Source organism: Mycteria americana, chromosome 2 (assembly GCF_035582795.1).
Source record: "Mycteria americana isolate JAX WOST 10 ecotype Jacksonville Zoo and Gardens chromosome 2, USCA_MyAme_1.0, whole genome shotgun sequence".
Classification (NCBI taxonomy): Eukaryota; Metazoa; Chordata; class Aves; order Ciconiiformes; family Ciconiidae; genus Mycteria; species Mycteria americana.
The window spans coordinates 53,942,739-53,963,670 of record NC_134366.1 but is presented as its reverse complement, the minus strand read 5'-3'; the positions used below and the strand labels follow the sequence as shown (position 1 = coordinate 53,963,670).

Below are 20,932 nucleotides of genomic sequence, written 5' to 3'. Positions count from 1 at the left end.
AATGTTATAAAGGCATAATATAAGCTTAGCTGCCTGACTGAATTATTCTATTCAGACATCTACCAGTATATTGAGAGACTGTAAAAAAATGTTTTAGGTCTGACAGTATCATACTATCACCATAGAGATCCAAGGAGTTTTTCTAATGCAAGAGTTGACAAAAGGTGTCTGTTTTGATGAATGAGAATCAGAGAGACAAAGCATGAGATCATAAATGTTTCACTAAAACACCATAAATTTTTTCCAACTATGAGCAAAGGGCTGTTTTAATTATTTTTTTTAATCTTTAAAAATGAACAAACCTATATGAAATCTCCATAACATGGAGAGAGGAACCACGATGGCACAGTATGCCATTTTGCCATCAAAAGAAAGTCTTAATCTGATGCTTAAAAAACCCTTGAGAACTGGCACTGAAACCTCAGGGGAAGTATTCAATCACCTCATTTCTTTCAGCGCCTATCATTCTCTGATTCAAGAGAGGAAGAAATAAATCTCTATATGTGCACGCAGACCTCCTACAGCCCCTCAATGTACACACTATTGTGATTAATCAATAGTTTAAAATTAAACAAAAAGCTCCTTTTCTTCAATTATGATTAAAGATCAAAGCAAGCGGATTAGCTTTTTAGCAGAATCTCCAGGTCTCAAGACTTACCATCCAATATACTGAGAGTGTCCAATTTTGTTTTGGAGATTTTGGGGGAGGAAGGTAAGAAGGAAGAAAATGAATGATCCCATCAGCCAGGTGGGTAGCAAACAGTAGCAAAGTGGTGCTACACACATTACCATGACAATCAAGTTATTGAAACTGAAAAACAGTAACACAGGGAGAGGATAAAGGAGAATTTTTCCACAGTAACTAAGCTACTACATCTTGTGAGGCCTCCTTTCTTCCCATTCATTCCTGAAAGTAGGGGCTAAATGCTCCCTGGGTCCACATGGCCTTCGCCTGCCAAGTTTTCAAAAGTAACTGCATAGAAACAGGTACCCTTCAGCAGACAGGAAAGATGCAGAAAGAATACTAACATGCCGTGATCACCAAAGCCTCTTGCCAGGTAAGGATTAAAAATGGTGTTGTTTAGTTTGGTAAAGCCATCAGCACTGGCAGCTGTCACCCACCAACCAGATGGGTAAACCTTGGGTACCACTATATAATGTATCATCCCCCACAAATCCAGCAGTGCTTCACAAACCCACACAACACAGTTTGCTTCACTCACAGATCCCTTTAGACATTTATCAGCTGAGTAATGCACATTACCACCACATGTCATTTGAAGTGGATAAGAGCACAAAAATCTCCTTATGACTAAAAGAAAGGATTTAGATAAGCAGAACATAATTACTGAACTGCTAGAAATGAGAGTCACAAGAATTTAGTATTCCCTCCCCTTTACAAAAACCGTTAGAAAATCAAGAGTGATTCCCGCAGGCAGAGATCCTGGGTTCATCTTTCATGCACCATAGTGCCACCACCAGACACAAATCCTGGTAGCATGATGGCAAATGTTTCAGATTTGCCCCATGGAATTAAGGATCACCTATGTCTTCAATGACACATGCAGTAGGACCTACTGCCTGCCTTGCTGAACCTGAAAGAGCTGCTGGTTGAAGTTGCAGGATTTTCAGTAACAGAAAACACAAATAGCAAACGAGTCAGATCAGAGAAGAAACTACCTGATCTTCCATGAAGATCCACAGAGCAATGCCTAACACTGAAAAGTAAATTTCTTTGTTTTCTTTTTAGGGTGATCTGGGCTGTTGCCAGAAACAGGACCATTCTTTTCCTGAATCCCCTAGGATTACCAGTAATACTCTAACTCAAGTTGTGAGAAATTATGTACACAAGTTTTTCTTCTACTGAGACAAAAGGCCTGTAAGTAATAGGCAGTTAATGTTAATACATTTGTTTAAAACAACCACATATTATGAAGTAGTCTCAAAAAAGTTGTTGATTTTTTAAGCCCCTGATTTTAGGTTTCTATACTGTTTGGTGAATTATCTTGCTATTGCTCCTTCTGCACTCCTGAACCATTAGGTAAGAGAAGCATGTCAGAAATTCCATGCAAGAACAAGCCTCTAAGGTCATCTAGCTACAACAGCACGCATTTTGGACTTTCCCTTCTCTCTTCTGCCTGGGCTCTGGTACTGCTGCTAACTATCTTACCTAAAAGAACTCAACAAAGGTTATTCAACACTGTGTCCTAATGATTCACCTTCGCTCTGCAGTGGAAACTGGACATTTAGACCACTTCAATGATAGACGGTTCCAGTTATAAGTCAAGCACAATCATTCTTACTAGCTCTCACATAACATTAGAGTCTGGTGACTTCAGAGAACTTGTATGGCACAGGCTGACACAGTGCAACAGTCTCACTTTTCATTCTCAGCCAACAGCTCTATAACCAACATCTAGTTTCAGGGAGAGGCTCAAGATCCAGTCAAAGGATCCCAACAAAGATAAGGATGCCAGGTGGCCACAAAAGCACAAGTTTGTCATTCTTACAAAATTTTAGCCTCCTGGTAAGTTAGACAGTTAAAACAGTAAATCTAGGGACCATTAAGACAGAAAGTCCTGTTCTCCATAGCTTTGCTGATAGTCAGGAGATTGGTTGAAACTTCCAGAACTCTGTCTTACAACAAAAACGGTGCAATACTGAGGGGGTTTTTTTGTTTGGTTTGGTTTTTTTTGTTTTAGCAGGCTAAACTGCACAGCACTTTGTCAGGATTGTGTCCACTCTTGAATATTTTATCACTTTAGTGCTCATATGAAATGAAAGGGATGCACAGAATTACCACTGCAGTACTCTCTTTGCATTATTTACAACCTTAGAGGCTGCAGCACTTCAGCATAATATTGCTAACATAAAAAGGCACAATTTCCTCTCAAGCCACGTTTTTAGTTTCACAGTCTGCAGTGCAACATGATGGAAAAAGGTCTGTGAACCTCCCTTATACATCCCATCCCCTACCCCCACTCTCTAAACGCTGACCCTCTGATATGCAAAGAATCTGAACAGATGAAACTCCATAGCATTCAGCAGAAGTGGGATCAGTAAACCCCTGTGCCTCCAGGGAAGAATACATGGCCTTGTTTCACCATCCTGCCCAGTTATTTCCACCCCACCCTTTTTCTTGCCTTGTTAAAGTCCTCTGAAGTTGCCCTCATTTCCTTCCATGTCTTGTTCAAGAGCTGAATGCAGATACAGAAGAACTCCTCAAACGATCTGTCATGGGTGAAGAACATGGGATGGAAATCGTTGCAGGTCTCACTGGCTAAAAACAGAAAAACAAGGAGGGTGGAATAAAACACATACAGGCAGGAGCTTCAAAAAATAAACATAAAATACAATCAGCCACAAAATTTAGAAAACACTAATTGAGAGGGATCCCTCAGTTCTAGTAGCAAAGGATGTCAAAACATTATCCCAAAAAGCCTGCCTTGGTCTACAGTCTTAAAGACAATGAAACACCGTATAGAGCCTGTCTGCAGGAGACCAGCAGCAAGAACAAGAGGAAGCAACTACCTGTTTGCCTGAATAGTCTCTCAAAGGGTGTTTGGTTTGTGCCAAGTTTTGTTGTTCAGGACGGGACAGAGAGACACAGGGAAGAAGCACAAGTCTCCTCATCAAAACAACAGCCTTCCCCACTGCTAACAGCATGTACCATATTGCCTGCTGAGAACCAAACACCAAACCTCATCAGTCACAAAATAGTATTAGATCAATGTACACATTGAAATGAGAAGCTCTGCTGACACAGCAGATGATCTACCATATTGTACATGGATATACCACAGAGGTAACCAGAGAAATCTAGACAGACATATAGACAAGAATGTAACTGATTAAATCTGTCTTTGAAAATAACTGGAAAAAAAAGGAATGGATCTTCTGTCATCTGTCCCTCATCTAAGATGGGGAAAAAAAACCCCAAACCCAAATTTTCTTTTTTTAATCAAGTACTGGCTTTAAGGAAGGAAAAAAAATAGAAGAATACTATAATGATGATCCCAAAAAGGAAAAGTACAATTTGGCAAGACTGCTGTGAATCTCCCTCAGCAAAGAATGGATTTTCAAAAAATAAGGGCTGAAGCAATGCTGACCTCTGGGCACATCTGAGCAACCTGGGAACAGAAGGGGCTTTAGCCAAGGACTGAAAAGGACCCTTAATCCTTGCCATGACTTGCAGGGCCACCTCAGTAGGTTGTATATTTATGTTCTTAAAAAACTAACAAAAAAAGTCAAGTTGACTAAGCCTTTCTTCATATATGTAGTCCCCAAATCTCTCAGCTTCAGCTTTCACCTCTGCATGAGTGCTCCTTTGGACTTTTCCAGCAGTCACTCCCATGCCTGTACAGTAGCATCTTCCCTTACTTCAGGACCAAACAGCCACTGTTTAGGCAAGCTTCCTCCTCTGCAAGAACAGCAGAATTATCAAGCATTGGGATAAATCCAGTTCCTTTTCCTGAGGCTGGATCACTGTCTGACATCTGCTTTCTCTCAGTGGAACTGGAGAAATTAGAATTAAGACTCTGCAGGAGAATGTGAATGGCTCAGGCAGGCTGAATCCCTGCATCAACTGCAAACACCTGGGCCCAGTACCCCTTCTACCCACAAAACCACCCTTTCAGTGTGTTTAGTTACCTCTGCGGTACCAGTAGCTCTGCCATAGGAACATGAGTTGTTCTTAGAATCACCTGAACCCTCAAAGAAAAAGGGTTTCTGATCTTTCCCAACATGCAGTATTCCAATCATAAAGCAAAACTCTGAAGCTTAATTGTAAATTTGAAGCTTAATTTTAACATCGGATTTACTAAGATCTAATCAATTCCTCGGCTACGTAGCTAGAATGAGAGTTAATTTTGGAGCACAGGTTTCATTCTAATCAAATAAACTCCATTTACTTCAAAGGATGTGCAGTCAAGGGGGAATTAGTCAAAGCAGAGACCTATATTTATGAGGCACGACTCAATCCCTTTAAAAGAATAAAATGCCTCAGGCATGATTTTCAGAGCACCTTCAGCTTCCATTCATTCCACTGGAGCTGCAAGGGCTCAGCACTTCCAATAATCAGACCTTCAGTCTGTAATAATGTCAGAGACACAACAGAACAGATTCTCAGAGGGCACTTGTCTTTAAGTCATGAAATACTATAATGATGAGAAGAAATAAAATAACACCAAGCAGAAGAATGCAGCCAGTACCTTCGCTGTATAAATCACAGCATGAAACAAGGCAATAACCCTTGACACACACTGGCCTTTCTGATCCTCCTCAGAGCCTGAGCTTATCACTGCTCCTGCTCATAAAAATCAATAAATCAAAATTAATGGAAAGGCTAGGGATCCTCAGAACCTTGATCATCAGTTCTAACTCATGCTTCTTATGATAATCAGCCCCAAAACGTATCTACTGTGTTGACTGTTCTGCATGCAGAATCAGAGGTGCCACCTCCCTCCCGCCTTTTTTTTCTTTTATAACTAGGCAACATACTGTGTTTTATGTCTTTTCAGTCTGAAAATAAAAGAGTAAAAATCACTGTTATTGATATAAATGGAGAAAGTCAGGCCTGTTAGAAAGCAGGATCAATGTCTTAAAGCACAAAACAAATCCTAAGAAAAATTCAAAATCAAATGATAAACAGCTTCTTCAAAATTCCCACCAGCATCCAGATAGTAGAGGAAAAAAAAATATCCACGCTCGACTTCAAAGGCAGCTTTTTGTATGTCTTGAAAATTCTATCCAAAATAATACAATTCAATGGAAAAATCACAAATGAAGCATATCAGCAGTATTTTATATTATAGCATATCTATAGGCTGCAGCTCAGGTCATGTCTATGTTCTGCTCAGAGTGTTTAAATATCTAATGACAGACAACCCTTGTCCCAATACTTTCTTTCTCCTTTTGACAGGTAAGATGAGGATGAAGGAAAAGGCAATACTCTGTTACCAGTGGTTTCCAGATGAGAGTAAGACCGAGTCACAACCTGCAGTCTTACCCCACTCTCTCCAGCCCCAAGTCAGCATCTCCAATATCAGAGTACTGCCTCTCTTTGCAGAGTGGGCAAATTTAGAGGCTGCTCAGGTTTACTAAGTAAAAACTTCTTGGATTTATTTTTTCACTAACTTGCAATTTGACTAGTTGCAAACTGAAACAGAGCTCCAGCATTAGAATAATTTGGAGACATTCTACATAAGAGCTGCATGCAAAATTCCTGCCCTTAAGCCCAGCACTCTCTAACCTTCATTTTCACGAGCAGGGACTAACCACATTTATAACCACACAAAAACACACACATGGCTGCAACACAGGGACACAAATCATCATGATTATTTAATAACATCATCAAGTTTTAATTACGCCTCTGTGAGATCACCTTCGAAAGGCAAGTCACAGATGTCTGGCCTACATAAATCAGGTGAAGATCTTGTTGATTTTCCTTTCTTGGCACAATTCTCAGAACTGTAGATCAATGTGCCACCTCTCAGGATTCAAGTAGTCCTTCAAGCTTCTAGCTGATCTATAGCTGTGACTTTGAGGAAGAAGCTTAGTTCATTTCTCATCATAAATTGCACTGGCAAAAAAAGAGCTAATTTCTACCTGGGAGTTTACATGGTTCCTTCAGTGTATATTTTTAGTGACTACCCAACACAATTTTGTCTGTCAGTTCATTTCCTAAATTATAACAAAGACATTCAAGCATCCCAGACTGTTCGAGCGGTAAACAGATTCGGTATGTTATGTTGTTCCTCTGTGGATTAGTAGAAAACAACAGGAAAAAGAAAACAAATTGAGAAAGAAGAAAAGAGTTATACCTTCATTTTTACCCCATGTCTAAATGCCTTTTCCCATGAGAAACATCATCATCAGGGCCGAATTTCTTCTAGCTGTGTCGAGAACAGTTAAGTATTTGCATATTTGCATAAGCCTGTCTTGGAAGGGCACAGATTACATGATGATATTTCAATAACTGTTTGACTTGAAGTACAGCAGACATTTAAATTTCAAAGTTGCTGTGGTGAACTGAATACAGACAATAGTCATTTCTGCATGTAAGACAGACTCCAGGAAAGGACAAGTGCACACCAGACCAGACACCAGGGTGGTGTGTTACCTCACTGTCCAAACCAGTACGAACAAAAGGTCACCAGTTCAAAAGAAGGTGGTTGATAGCTGGAAGTGATGATTATTATCTTTCCCCCACCTTAAAAAGTAGGCTATGTGTAGATATCTATAGCTACTTTCCACTTGGAAAGGGAAAAAAAATATGAATACAATTTTTTTATCTTAGAATTTATTTTGTGCAATACTTGGAAGTAACACAGAGATAACCCCTCCCTCCCCCCAAAGCTACAACAGCAGACAGAGACACAGTAATACACCTCTCTAGGCAAGGTACTGCCCTTGATCTGAAGAAACCTCTGCTTTCTTCCTGATTCTGCTAAACTCCTATGTTGATACTAGATACTCATTCCCCACCACATCTTTAAAATGGCATATGGTCATTCTAACCTCCATTGTGAAGTTCTTGAATTCAAGAAATGAAAAAGGTTGTACTGGTGTGAAAGCAAAATAATAAATAGCTGTATCTATCATGAAGACGAATGTTTGAAATTAGGAACTGCCCAATCCATTATTTTCAAAATCCATTCACGATGCTATAGGGGGACAAGTTGAGGTGATTTAAACAGTCATTTTTCTGTAAATTTAAGGCTTGAACGCATCACATTGGGAATGCATATCAAAGACAATTCACTAATCACAAATGAGCCACCTAATTCATGGATGTCAGCCATGTACAATTGGTCTACAAAATACAACTAGAATAGATTTGATTAAGTAGATAATAAATAAAAGTGATAACGTTGCTGTGTATTCTCAAATATTTCAAGGGCAGGCAGACAGCTTAAATCAATCAAATTATTCAGTCAGCCATATAAATATGGTCACCTGGCATTAATGCTGTCACACATAAAGGGACAGACAGACACCTGTGGTGAGGAGTAAGCCTCTGTGCTGCGGGTGGTATTAATGGATCCTGTGCACCATGAAACTCATCAAGAAAAGCATCTTGAAATTGCATCAGCACAATTTGAGATGAGGGAAGCAGCGATGCAGAGCCCTGGGAAACTGGGTTGCAAAGCCCCAGGGAGAGAGGGGTTCGAAAACATCTGCCTGTCTGAAAAGTACCTGGGATCCATGCGATCCAATCTTCAGAGAGATCTGTGTTTTCTATTACTGAGCTGCTGCTTAATTCTGGGTGAGTCATTTATCCCCTCTGTTGTTTTCCCCAATTTCACAGATTGAAGATGATAATATTTGATCAGAGAGGAGGTGGGTGGAAAGATCCATTGCACTTTCTGAAGTGCAGCAAGATCCACAAATGAAGGGTGCAATATGGACCTGGGAAATATTATCTCCACTTGGCATGGCCTCCCCTGGGATTATTATTTGCCAATAACAGAAGACAACCAAAGAGCAACTAATTCTCACTAGCTCTCAGGAGAAGCAACACTGTAATTTCAGCTTCTCCCTGAAGATGTGATACAGTAAAAATAACTACTGCCATGACCATTTTTATATACGCAATCAAAAATTCTCTCAGTAACATATACAGTACCTAAGAAAAAGCGCACCTAATACTGCAGGAATACAGCGATTGCCAAGTTATCTACACCACTGATCCCTGTAGTCTGCTGGCAATAATTTGAGAGAAAACCTTTGGCTACCTTTCTGGCACATGATAGGGAAACAGTATAATTTAAGGCAAGGAAGGTCACTAGCAATAGCAGTGCAGTAATGAAGTAGTAATATTGCTGTCAATTGTGTAATTTTCTTTCCTAGGGAACAGTGCTGTTTAGAAGGCTCAAACTGGTATTAGAACAAAAGCCACTCATCCTTTTTAATTTGATTGAGAGAGTAAGATACAACCAACTAAGCTTCAAGACACAGCAAAACAATGCAAAAAGCTAAGCCGCATTTGTTAAATTCCAAATCTAGGTGAATTATGCGAGGGTTTTGTTTCGCCTGCTTTGAAACAAAAAGGGGATAACGAAGCTCACTGCACCGCTGAACTGTGCAAGATGTGCCACTGGTTTCCCCACGGGTGTGGGCGCGTGTGTGTGTCTCAGAAAATGTAATCCCAGACAAGGATATCAGGAGTGAATCCAAATCCAAAATTTCTGCACCAAAAGCACACACACAATTACTCAGGAAAGCAATAAACAATGTAAAGTAGGGCAAAAATGCCCCCTCTTTAACCTGGTATGTAGCGTTTCCAGAGCACCAGAATTACCCAGCAATACACGGCTACAAGAGACCTTCAACAACTTACCTTACCTGATTACATGTTTAGTTGGAATAGAAACGATATGAAATTGCTAAACATGCAGCACAACTTACCAACTCAAACTCCTCATAAAGACATAAGGCAACATTTCTCTGAACCAATGAGACTTCTCATTGGGGGAGCTATACAGGGAAACTGGAAGAAAAGTACACATAAAAGGCTTCCTACAGTCTGTAAGCTTTCCTTTTTCAAGGCTGAGAATAAATTTCACTATGCAATGAAAAACAAGGATTCCATGAAGTCTCAAGCCTGACCAGACAGGCAGAATTAGGATGTTTATGGCACATGCAGCCCCAAGCTCTTCACTAACTTACCCAGATTCACTTTGAAGGTGACTGCTGCTGTGTCAGAAACACACCTCCCCTCCCCAAGATACTGTTAAATAAAGGAGCCACTATTTAAAAATCTGCCTCTATTGCTGTCCCAAATAAAAGTGCTGGAAGAAGAACCCTGACTTTTGCAGCATAAGTCAGTAAAGCCCCACACTCATCACTACCAACAGATCCAGCGGTTCAGAAGTGGCACCTGTGCTACATCCATAAGGAGGCAGCTGAAGAACAATATCCGGGCAGACTCACCCTGCCACATCCAGAGCTGATGGTGAACTGAAAGAAACCAGTGAAGCCAGTAGTGTCCACACAAGCAGGCTGACTTTGTAAAAATAACTCCTTTTGCAGCTCTCAGTAAATATGGACACTTCACTGCACCTCTCCTACTTAGAACGGAGCTGAAGACTGAACATTGTGGTTTGGAAATGCAAACAGAAAGCCAAAGTGCAAAGAGAGGAGAGTTACTAAAAAGGCTTTTGTATGCAACAAGGAAATGAAAAAGATTACAAAAAGTCAGCATCGTGATGATAAGGGTTCCCCATCTCCTTCAAAAGCAGCCTATTTTTATTTGTGATAAAACAGGTGCCAGATATAAATAACTTTGAACTGCCTCTACAATGTGTCACAGCACACTGTTGGGCAAACAGGAAAGTACTCTGCTTCCCTCTTCACTCCTCCACTACTCCCAGTATAAAAAAAACCAGTGATCAATAACAACAAGAAAATGCAGTTTTAAAACCTGATGGATAAATTGGAGTATCATTTTCAGAGGTGAGAGAGCACTTCATTCGAATTAGTCATGCACTTCTAGGAGAAAACTCCATGAAAGTGGAAATGGTATGAAAAAACAAGGGCTTGTATTCGTCGTATCAAAAAGGAATGTTTTTTGTGAAAAAAAGACATAGATCTGCAAGCACAGATCTGTGATTACGCTCCAGCATATTTACAGTATCCCTGAATAACAATATAAAAGAATGTTAACCAATTAATTTGATAAATTTGCTTAGGGACTATGAAGTCTTTACGGTCACTTCTAGTAAACATATAGAATAAGAAGGAATTACACATAATAAAGCAGCACCTACAGAAGCTTGTTTAACAAGTAAACATACTATGCAAAACCTTCTTACAAAAGATAACACTGCTGCTCTGTCAGGTTCCTGACACCTTGCAAAGCACGCAAGGCAATGATGGCTACATGAAAGCTTAAAAAAAAAAAAATCCCAAACATATAAAAAAGCATTTCTGGCAATTTCTAAGCCCACAGACTGTCTGTCTACTTGAAATCCGACTGACACAGATAGTGGCATTGACAGAAGGCCAGCTAAGTTCAGACCTATCAAGGGAAACACCTTATCACATCTGTTACACGTTGATACCCTAGTCCCTTCCCTGTTGCATCCTTTCTCTCCTAAGCCCTAGTCTTAACCGTATCGCCAGACAAATCAGGAAGAATGACAGTAGTAACGGGGGAGGTAGATATTCTCAGCATTTATAAAGAGCAGCATAAAGGCAGTCACACTGCGTAACCACTCTTTTTAGCCCTACAACACCCATCGGCAAAGTTTATTGCTAAATGCTATACTCTGGCACATTTTCTATTAACTGTTGCAGCACCACAGACCCAGAACACTGAGGGCTGGAGTCAGAAGTTCCTGGGTGCAGAAGAAATGGGCACTTGCTCTGCCTTTGCCTGTGCATCTCCTTGATGTCTCCTTCCACGAGCAGTACACCGAGAAACTACCTTTCATGGCAGGATTGCTGACTTTTCTCTTCTTACTCTGACTGTTCTAGAGAGCACCACCTTATTGCCTCTCCTCCTGAAGGGATTCTTGCTAAAAAGCACACTCTTACCTCTAATTACCCATTTTCTTTATTAGGAAGTTACATAGACTGTATTACGGGTTATAGCTCGCGTCTCTCCAAAGACCGTCTGTGAGATACTTCATCAAGAATATACTCTGGTTACTATTTGAAATACAGACCGTGCTGTTTCGATTCACAAGAGAGGAGCTGTCACTGAAAATTAATTCTGCTTTAAATAGGCTGGCTAGGGCTCCATCTGTAAGCAAAACTTAAAGGAGCCTATGAAAACCCTGCAGGAAAAACACTGCAAACAGTAACCTGGGAAGTCTATAGATTTTTTAGGTCCCCCCTTGCTACCTAAGCAGCTCCCACTCCCCCTTCCCTCACACAGACCTCCTCATTAAAATCAAATGTTTAAAATTATAGTGCAAAGAAATTACGTGGTCATTGTGTAAGACAACTGGTGGAAAACACTTTTTTTTTTTTTTTTTGGTGTTTGATCTTACAAGTGAGCAACAGCAGGAGAACTGCAAGGAAGAAAAACAAATGAGCAGATGGAGAAGCCAACCAACCAGCAGTCAAGCCAGGAAGGGAAAGAATCTTTTTCCTGGTACCAAGTCATTCCCCTATTAGAAAAAAAGGTTACAACTGAGTTACCCATGCAGACCTGGCGCAGACCAGCCACAAACCCTCTGTACTTACCATTAGAGGCGTCCATATACGAGATGCCTCCTTTGGTGCACTTTTGTGACAGGCTGTTAGGCTGCCTTTGTGGCGGGGTATCAGGCAGGCTGGCTGCCTGATACCTCTGCCTAATCAGCCAGGCTAGCTCCTGAAGTGCTAAAGCTGGGAGGACAAATGACCAGTTATCTAGCAAGTAAGTGAGTAACAGCTAAACTTAGGCTAGCTCCTCTGCCATCATAGAAAAGGCAACAGAACAAAAGCACTCTAAATTCAACAATGTGCTTTGAGTCAATCCCAGATACACTCAAAATGCCAAACAAGGTAACAGAATGAGACACAGGGAAAGATGACATCAATATCAGTAAAAAAAATTATTGCCTAAGGTGAGGGAATTCAGTGTATCACACATCCTAGAGCGATGGCAGCTCATCTTTCATTTCAGATCTGGTTCTGAACTGGGCTGAAACTACATTGCTTGCTCAAGAACCAGGAGATGCACACCTACTAGCTTTCCTTGACTCCTTTGAAAATACGTGCAGTACCACCACTACTACAGCTCCATTCAGGACAACCCACCTGAGCATTAACACCTCTCCTCCCTCCCCTTCTGCATCCCTACAAACTATGTACCTCCTTTAACATATGCGTATTTATACATATATGTGCCAAATTGCCAAATAACTTTTTCCCTCCCTTTCGTGAATGTAAAATGTGAGAAAGAAGAAACTGGCCACTGGATACAAGTTTGCACAGGCAAAACCCTGTGCAATATACCCCAGGCTGGCAACACACTAGCATGTCTATAGCCCACCTGCTATTCTCTTCTTGGTATGCCGTAGGCAACCAGCAGTGCCATGCAGCGACAACCTAGTGATCTGTGGGGAAATACAAATCTGCCCTCTCCTCGCGAACTCAGTCACTGTTGGAACCCAGTTGGACTTGCTGAGGCGAAGGTCATAAACTCACTGTGAAAAGTGCATCTCAGTTATCTAACCACAACTGCCTAAATTGCTTTCTCCCCCCACAAATTGTCTTAATCTGTAAATTATGTTTTTAACTATCTGGGCTAGAGTCCCGAAGTCAGACTGGCAGAACAAAAATAAAACTGCTGAAGCATACTCTTTTAACATAGACCAAACTGAGTAATTGCTACTCACAGAAAAGGAAAACAGTGATGTGGTAGGGTGCAAGCTGCTCGGGAAACATTGAACCTCAGTGCTCGTTAGTGTATTTATCTGAGATCATCACCATAATGCACTGCGTAAGTGGCAAGCATCTTCAAATGGCTTTGTGAACATTAATGAATCTCCAGAAGGACGTTAGTTAACATTAACTCTTCAGATGTCAAACTTAACCTCTTGAAAGGCAAGCGGAAAATCAAGTCAATTAGACCACAAGCTTAACAAGAGAAGCTATTTAAACAACACATTTCCAAGTGGCATATTCAGCTCATAAGCTACTTTAGTGGAGTTTTTCACTTCATACACTAATACAAACTGAGCTGTTTGATACTACGGCTGCCAGAGCATAGTTCTGGATAGATAAAACTACTGTCATCAAAAGTTATGTTTTAGAAATGTTAAATTAGGCTGTAATATTGCCCTACTTTATGTTATTGCTGTTCTTCATAGGCTGAAACATTAAATCAGCATTTCAGTCATACCACTGTAAAAAAACCTAATACGTTAAAACATATTGTATTTTACTAAATTTGTAATTTAGTCTGGGAAACAGACCTTTTGCTTAAAAGTATTTTAGAGAGTGCAAACATTTTAAAATTAATTCCTGCTCTATATCCTAGGGCATTTGCATTATATATTAACAGACATCATTCATTATAACCCCAAACCTTTCAGATTATAAAGAAGCTTAGAGAATCACCCAGGTCAGGCATAAGTGAAGTAGTGCAGGTTCTCTCCTCATCAGGCTTGGTGTAAAAAGCCCTTGAGTATAAATGAAGAGAATGTGTGGGAGACTGGGAAAGAGGCCCCAAAAACACATTAAGGCTTGCTGAGGTCACATCTTTGTAAACTATCAGAATCAGGACAATAAGGAGGAAATATGGTCTAAACTATAATGTCTCTGGTGTTAATCACTTCACAGTATTCCCTCATAGCTTGTTCCATTACTTATCTAGTCTCTAGCTTTGTTGTTGTCATTGTTATTTGATATACATTTTCTCTTTTGTATTGTAAATCCGTTATTTGTTTTGTCCTTGTTGACTACGAGAGCTGAATAAAGTAATTTTTACATCATGCCTTGAGGTTCCTGAAGACAGTTATATCTTTTCTATCACTTTATTCCACCCTGACCATGAGTAATTGTCTTAATTTTTCCTTGAGGGTCTTATTTTCCCAAGCATATTATCACTCCAGAAATATGTTTGTATGCATGAGGATCACAGAATAGCGACAAAGATGAAAATAATGATTTCTCAGAACCAACAACAACAAAAAAAAAGGCAGGCAAAAACCTTCAGCTGAAATTTCTCTGTCGGACTATGACTGTATTTGAAAAAGGAGCTAAGCTAACCTGCTTAGAAATTCTCTCCCATTAATCCCATTGCAGACACTTAGCAATTTCAGATAGGAAAAATGAAAGTTGTCTGAGACAAGACCTTTCTTTGCTTCTGCATTTCAGTTTAAAATTAGTTCTCAAGATTTAGCATTATTGCTTGGCTCGTTTTTTACAAAACATTATCCCAGTCATGTCTCGAGACATTGCATAAGAGCCAAGTGTACTAGCCTTGCTTCTCTTAAAATAAACTGGTTCATAACAAGCTAAACAATATAAATTCATTTGAAAAAAATACCATCATGCCCACAAAAGCAGTTTCCAGTTCTCTCTTGACTGAACCTGATCAGCTGTGACATCTGTACGTACAGGTTATTTGCATCTATTTAAAAATTGTGAAGTAATAAAACTGGAAAAGGAAAGTGTTTCCCAATCTATGGTGACAAGTTACAGACATAACATTTCCAAACAAACCAACAAGAAACAATTGAGACTTCAAATGCTCTTTTGGGGAAATAGTTAAATTTCTCCATCACCAATAGGACAGATTAGAAATGTTGGTTTCAAAATCACTACAGCAAAAGAAGCACCAGATTGGCTTTATGAGAAAAATAAACGCCAACCCCTTCCCATTTAAACTTGAGAAAAGTAGTAGAAACTTTTCTTATGGTGGATTAAAATTCAACAGCAGTAAATTTTCCCCAGCAAGGAATTAAAGAGAGTCTGAATTGAAGCTATTCTAAACCTCTGTGGTTTCAGTTTTTTGGTTGTTTGTTTTTTCTTTTAAACTGGATCCCAACCTGGATCATTATTCAGAGACTTCTGTTGAGCCCAAACTGGCAAAGACTGAGAAAGTGCATTGCTCTTGGCAGCTCAGAGTAACAGCTCAACTAAGAATGGAAACCCCCTGTCCCCAGTCGGGACTTGTTGGGCATGAGGAACTAAAACCTGGTCAGCGCAAACATTTCTGCTCCTGCTGGGGGTAACTTGCAGCCAAACAGCTCCACCGTGGCAGGTGATAGCTCTGATTTCTGTTTCTCCCACAGAGAACTACTCTGGTTTTACTACAAAAATCACCTGCAAGTTGCACCTATGCTGGTACCCTGGGTGGTGTGTCCCACTGCATTGATGTGTGTGCATATATCTGGCAGGGCACACAGACTTGTCAAGGGTGGGGGAAGAGAGCTTTACTTCTCTTCTTACAGGTTTCTGTCTCTCGCTGCCCAGACATAGCATTAGCACCGTTCCCGCTCCCACTGCCACAGTGCAATTCTCCTCTGTCTCTCCTGTCCCACCAGGCAGAGCTGGGGAAGCCAGGGAGCTGGCAAGAAGCTGGGGCTCCGTGGGAGGACAGCCAATGGTGCCTCAGTTCCAGCAGAGAAGGTTCCAGCAGAGGCAGCCCCTCTCCCAGCCCTGCAGCCCCTCTCCCAGCCCTGCAGCCCCTCACGGACCTGCCTGCAGGACATCACCTATTCCTGTTTTCACAACAGCCTGTGCTAAAACCAAACCAGACTGACCTCAGTCAGCAGACGAGCTCAAACTGGAACCGATTCAAAATGGACTCAACTGATTTCTCCTTGTGTTACCTATTTATTCATTTATTTTAGAGAAGGCCAGCGCTTCTTCACACAATGTAAGGGGTTTCACTGTTCTTCAGTAGATTTAGCAGGAAGCTAAAGCTTACAGACATCTTTCTTTTTTTCCTTCTCATGCCTGAAAGACATGAGGGAAATTTCTTTGACAGTAAAATCAGCACAGCCAAGGTTTTTAAGATGTAAGTTCAAACTATCAGAGGTTTTTGACAGTATAAGTGGGAGCCCAGCTCAAGCTGTACCCCCAAACGAAGCGGCCCCGCTGCCAGAGCAGAGGAGGGATTTCTGTCACCTCCCAGGAGGAGCAGTGCAGACACCCGCTTTGGGACATAAAGCCACCCGGGTGACGGCACGTCGCTGCACTGTAGCCCTGCCGTGGTGCCTGGCCGGGCACCCCCTGGGCCCGGGCAGCTCGCTCGCTGCTCATGGGCAATGCACCTTGCTCCTGTCATGCTGACAGTGCAGACCCCAGCCGATGCTTTTGGTGTTTCAACATGTAAATAGCCACAGGCCCTCTGTCCTTTCATAAAGGCTTTAAGTCTTAAAGAAGCTTAAGTTTTCACAGCTACCCACATGAAGGTACCCCAAGTATGTGCCAAACTGACTTCTATAAAATCTGCAAGAGAATCTGCTTTGTATTAAACATCCCCTTTTTGAAATCATGCCCCTTCCTTCATCGTAAAGGGCACTTCGTTCTCCATCTCATGAAGTCCTCCCCCTCTGTCCTACACGTGGCCTTGCAAGTAAGGCAGATTTTTAATATATTTGTCATGTAAAGAGAATACGAAAGCAAACACAAGGCTTATACTTAAAAAAGGGAGGAGGGAAAGGTGAAATTGGTTATTGTCAGGGCTGTTCTCAATATCAGGCAAAGCTTCAGAACAAATTTTGAAGGAAAGTAAGTAAAAACCTACTGAGGTGAATAGAGACTGGAATAAACATTGCACAGGCTTACCAAGAAGAGATCAAGTCTGATTCATCTAATCTTCTTTGGCAAAATAACTATTGTTTTTCATGGGTGAAATGTGGTGGACTTTATCTGCACAGCAGACAGATTAGTTCTCCTGCATCTGACTTGTTTTAAGAAAAATATTTTGATAAAACACTGTGTGCCAGACAGAAAATTAGTAATTCATCTGGAGAAAATGGGACTTGATACAAGAACCGGTGAGGTGGGTGAGATGCTGACCATGTATGGAAATGAAATAAAGGAAAGGTAAGCTATCAAGCTAAGAGTAGTACTACTGGAATTTCTCAGAAGTCAGTCTCGGACTCTGGATTTTCATTAAAGACGGCACAAAATCCAGGAGTACCTCCACAAAATTTGCTGGAGCCCAAAGCTGGTGGCACTGGTGATGGTATCCTAAGGGAAAATCAGAGTGTCATAAAGGACTTTGAGACCTGGAGAAATCAGACTGGTATGGCACTGAACAGTGTGAAAGATTTTGAGTAATAAAAAGGATTTCTGCTCTAATCTGAGACTCACCACTTATAAAAAAACAGCAGAGAAAAAGATACCTTGTATACAGAGTTGTCACTATGACAGAAGTCCCAAGAACAGCAACAGTAATCCTAAAACACAATCAGTGAGAAATTTCTAGCACAGGTAGTGAAGTATCAAAAATGCGATACGAGGTGCTGGTAGTACACAAACTGGAGTAACACCTGCAATTCTTGTCACCAATACGCAAGATATGGGGACTTAAATGAGAACAAAGTGCAAGGAAGGAAGGGCTCCTAAAATGGTCAGTGGAGAATGGTATTGGAATGGACTGAAATGACTATGCTGATTCACTCTAGCAAGATGAAGGCTGAAATGAAATAAATATATGGGGAAGGGGAGAGAAACAGAAAGAGGAGAGCTATTAAATAAAGGACAAAGTTGGCACAAAGATAAGCAAGTTTAAAATAATTCTGAATATATTTAGGCTGGAAATTAAAAGGTTTCCAACCCTCACATGCATGAGAAGAGCAGTAATTAGTATAAGGATGTAGTTCAATAAATCCATGAATGGGAATATACGATGTGGCTACCTGCAATGATCCAGTTCTAACCCCTCATTTTCAGTTCTGCAGTACTGCTGTTTTCTGCATTTACATCATTAAGCCTAGGCCAGCTACCCTTTAGTTGCCAGCTATTACGGAACTGCTGCATTAATTTTTTCTACCTTCATTTGACTAATGTTGACTCACTGAATGGACAGTAAGAAAATTTACTGACCATACAGGTATACACAAAAAAATTCTACCTTTCAAGAAATAGAAGTCACTCTCATTCTGCACAACACCAGAAATCCTTTTTACTTAAGCCTTTGTAATTCTTTGCCGGAAACTAAATTGCACTAATGATGGTGTTACATCATTGGTCAGAGCAAGCATTAGAGAACTCAGGGACAATTCAAAAATATTTCAACAATCACTATGACACGGCTGTCTTAACAAACAATAATTGCTTACACTTACAAATGCACAAAATGAGAAAGTAAACTAAGAAATGTGCCCTGCACTCTTACAAACACTCTTTCCAACAGTTTCATAACTATTACAAATATTGCATTGTTACTCTTTCTCATTTCCCAGTTTCAACTACTTTCCTCACATGCTCGTCTTTGAAACTGCCAATATGTAAAGATTCCACATTTTTAGAAATCTTTGTTGTGCTCTCAGCTGAAGTGGCTGGAATTTCAGGTAAACACTACAATACCCTTTAGCCTTCTGCAACAAGTCCCACACCTCCTCTGCAATGCCACTACTGTAGAGATGGACCAAAAATAGCATCCTGTTCAGTAAGTTTTGCTCATCAGCTATAGACCAGGATATATCAACTGGGACTGAACTGATTCAAGCTCTTTTTGCTAGCACAAGAATCATACCACACAACTTGGCTTCGTCAAGTATACAGTAGGGTTAATATTTCCTTTCTTCCTCTGAGAGTGATTGTTTATATGCTCTAATATGTATCACTTTTCACGATAAATCTACCAGTATGTTAGAAACAACTTTGCCCTGGGCACCCATAATTCAATTCAGCCTTGACAGGAGGAGGAACATTCAGCTATTCTAACAAATAGGCTCTCCATCGCTCTAGCAAGATGGTGTAAAAGTCACCTCCATGTTAACACTCCCACCAACAGAAAAAGAACAGGCTTTAGAAATGAGGCACAATGGTTTTTATTATTAAGTAGATTACTCAGTATTACTGAATAGATGATTGAGATCTTCCTATTAAAGAGATTACCTCTCTGATAAATCACTGCAGAAAGTCTTAATGGTCACCTCTCATTTAAATACCAGATTTAATACCAGAAAGTTGGTGCTTTATTTTTTAAAGTAAATCTCTAAATTACATAAATGCAGGGAAATGTTAACCCCAGCCATGCACCACATAATGATGGGTGCTGCCATATCTAGTGCTGAATCTACCAGAAACAAGATTCTTTAATTGTCCTGTGAATATATTGTTCACTGCCTAAAACCTCCACCGTCCCCCTGCCAAACAATGCTGCTGCTGAGGGTCATTACAGGTCTCCAGTTGCCCTAAAACTCTTGTCAACCTAAGCTGGGAGTTACACAAATTTCACCTTATGGAAAATAAGCTTCTAAAGCCAGAAATGGAAAATTTGTTTTTTAAGAGCGTAAAAGAACACTCGCTTAATTTGAACATTTCCAGAAGAGCTATGAGGTAAGCAAACTAGCTCTAATCCAAAGGTAGAACTAAGCAGACTAGTCCAATGCATTCCCATGTGATAAATCTCCCTATTTTATTATACACCCAGATCTCCATGAGAAGTATTTTAGCTATGATAGGTTTATTGGCGAGACACAAAAAAAAAAAAAAAAAGACTATTTATATCACAAGAGAAGTTTATTTATTGTTTTGAAATATGTTCTAGGCAGATTTTGATTATGAATGGTTCTGATCCCCATTTTGCATGAGTCATGGCAGAGATGTTCTATTAGTATGCATGCAATTTGGTACACTTTGTTGATAATAACGAGCCAGGCATTAATGACTCAAGCTTCACCATTATGACAAAAAATAATGAATATGTGTGTATGTGTGCCTGCCTTTCTCCCTCATTATTGACTTCTCAAAGTGGTATCTTCCAACCTGCACTAATAGAGATGTCAGGGGTCTAATATGCAAGCAGACAAAGAGCTGTGGGACAACTGTATTAGACCAACTGGTATTTGTCAAAGATTAACAATCAACTTCCAGGCTTCAGGAACAGCCTGCACACTTGAGAGCATTTCCTTTCTGTTTCTGATACAAACTTCTAAAAGCTTGTCTTATTACTTAGTAAAAACTTTTTCCCCCATTGTATCCGTTAGCCTAAAAAACATTTACTTACAAAATTTGCCTCTTTTAGAATAACATCTATAAAGTAGTATCTTACCTGTAGGGAATAATATAAAACCAAATAGCCACCACTATCCTAGAATAAGCCCTTCCTGGACTTGACTGAGAAAAGATAGAGTCCCTTCAGGGATAGATGGAGAACTGGCCGTGCTTGACCTTTCTTCAGTTTCTTCTATTTTCAAATCGATTCACATGATCAAATATTGTTCAAAAGCTAAATATTTACCAGTGCATTTTACTTAATTGTACTAATCCTATCAGGATGCCTGGAAAAGGACAGTAAGCTCTC

General features: G+C 40.3%; 1 protein-coding gene across 5 annotated transcripts in view; it reads right to left on the bottom strand.

Moving 5' to 3' along the window:
• Positions 1 to 20,932, bottom strand: part of ELMO1 (engulfment and cell motility 1) — a 312,440-nt gene that overhangs the window by 103,701 nt on the left and 187,807 nt on the right. For all 5 annotated transcript variants that reach the window (XM_075493469.1, XM_075493466.1, XM_075493468.1 and 2 more), the window contains one exon: positions 3,144 to 3,280. In XM_075493469.1, the coding sequence (XP_075349584.1) occupies positions 3,144 to 3,280 (137 nt within the window). The remainder of the gene's footprint in view (positions 1 to 3,143; positions 3,281 to 20,932) is intronic.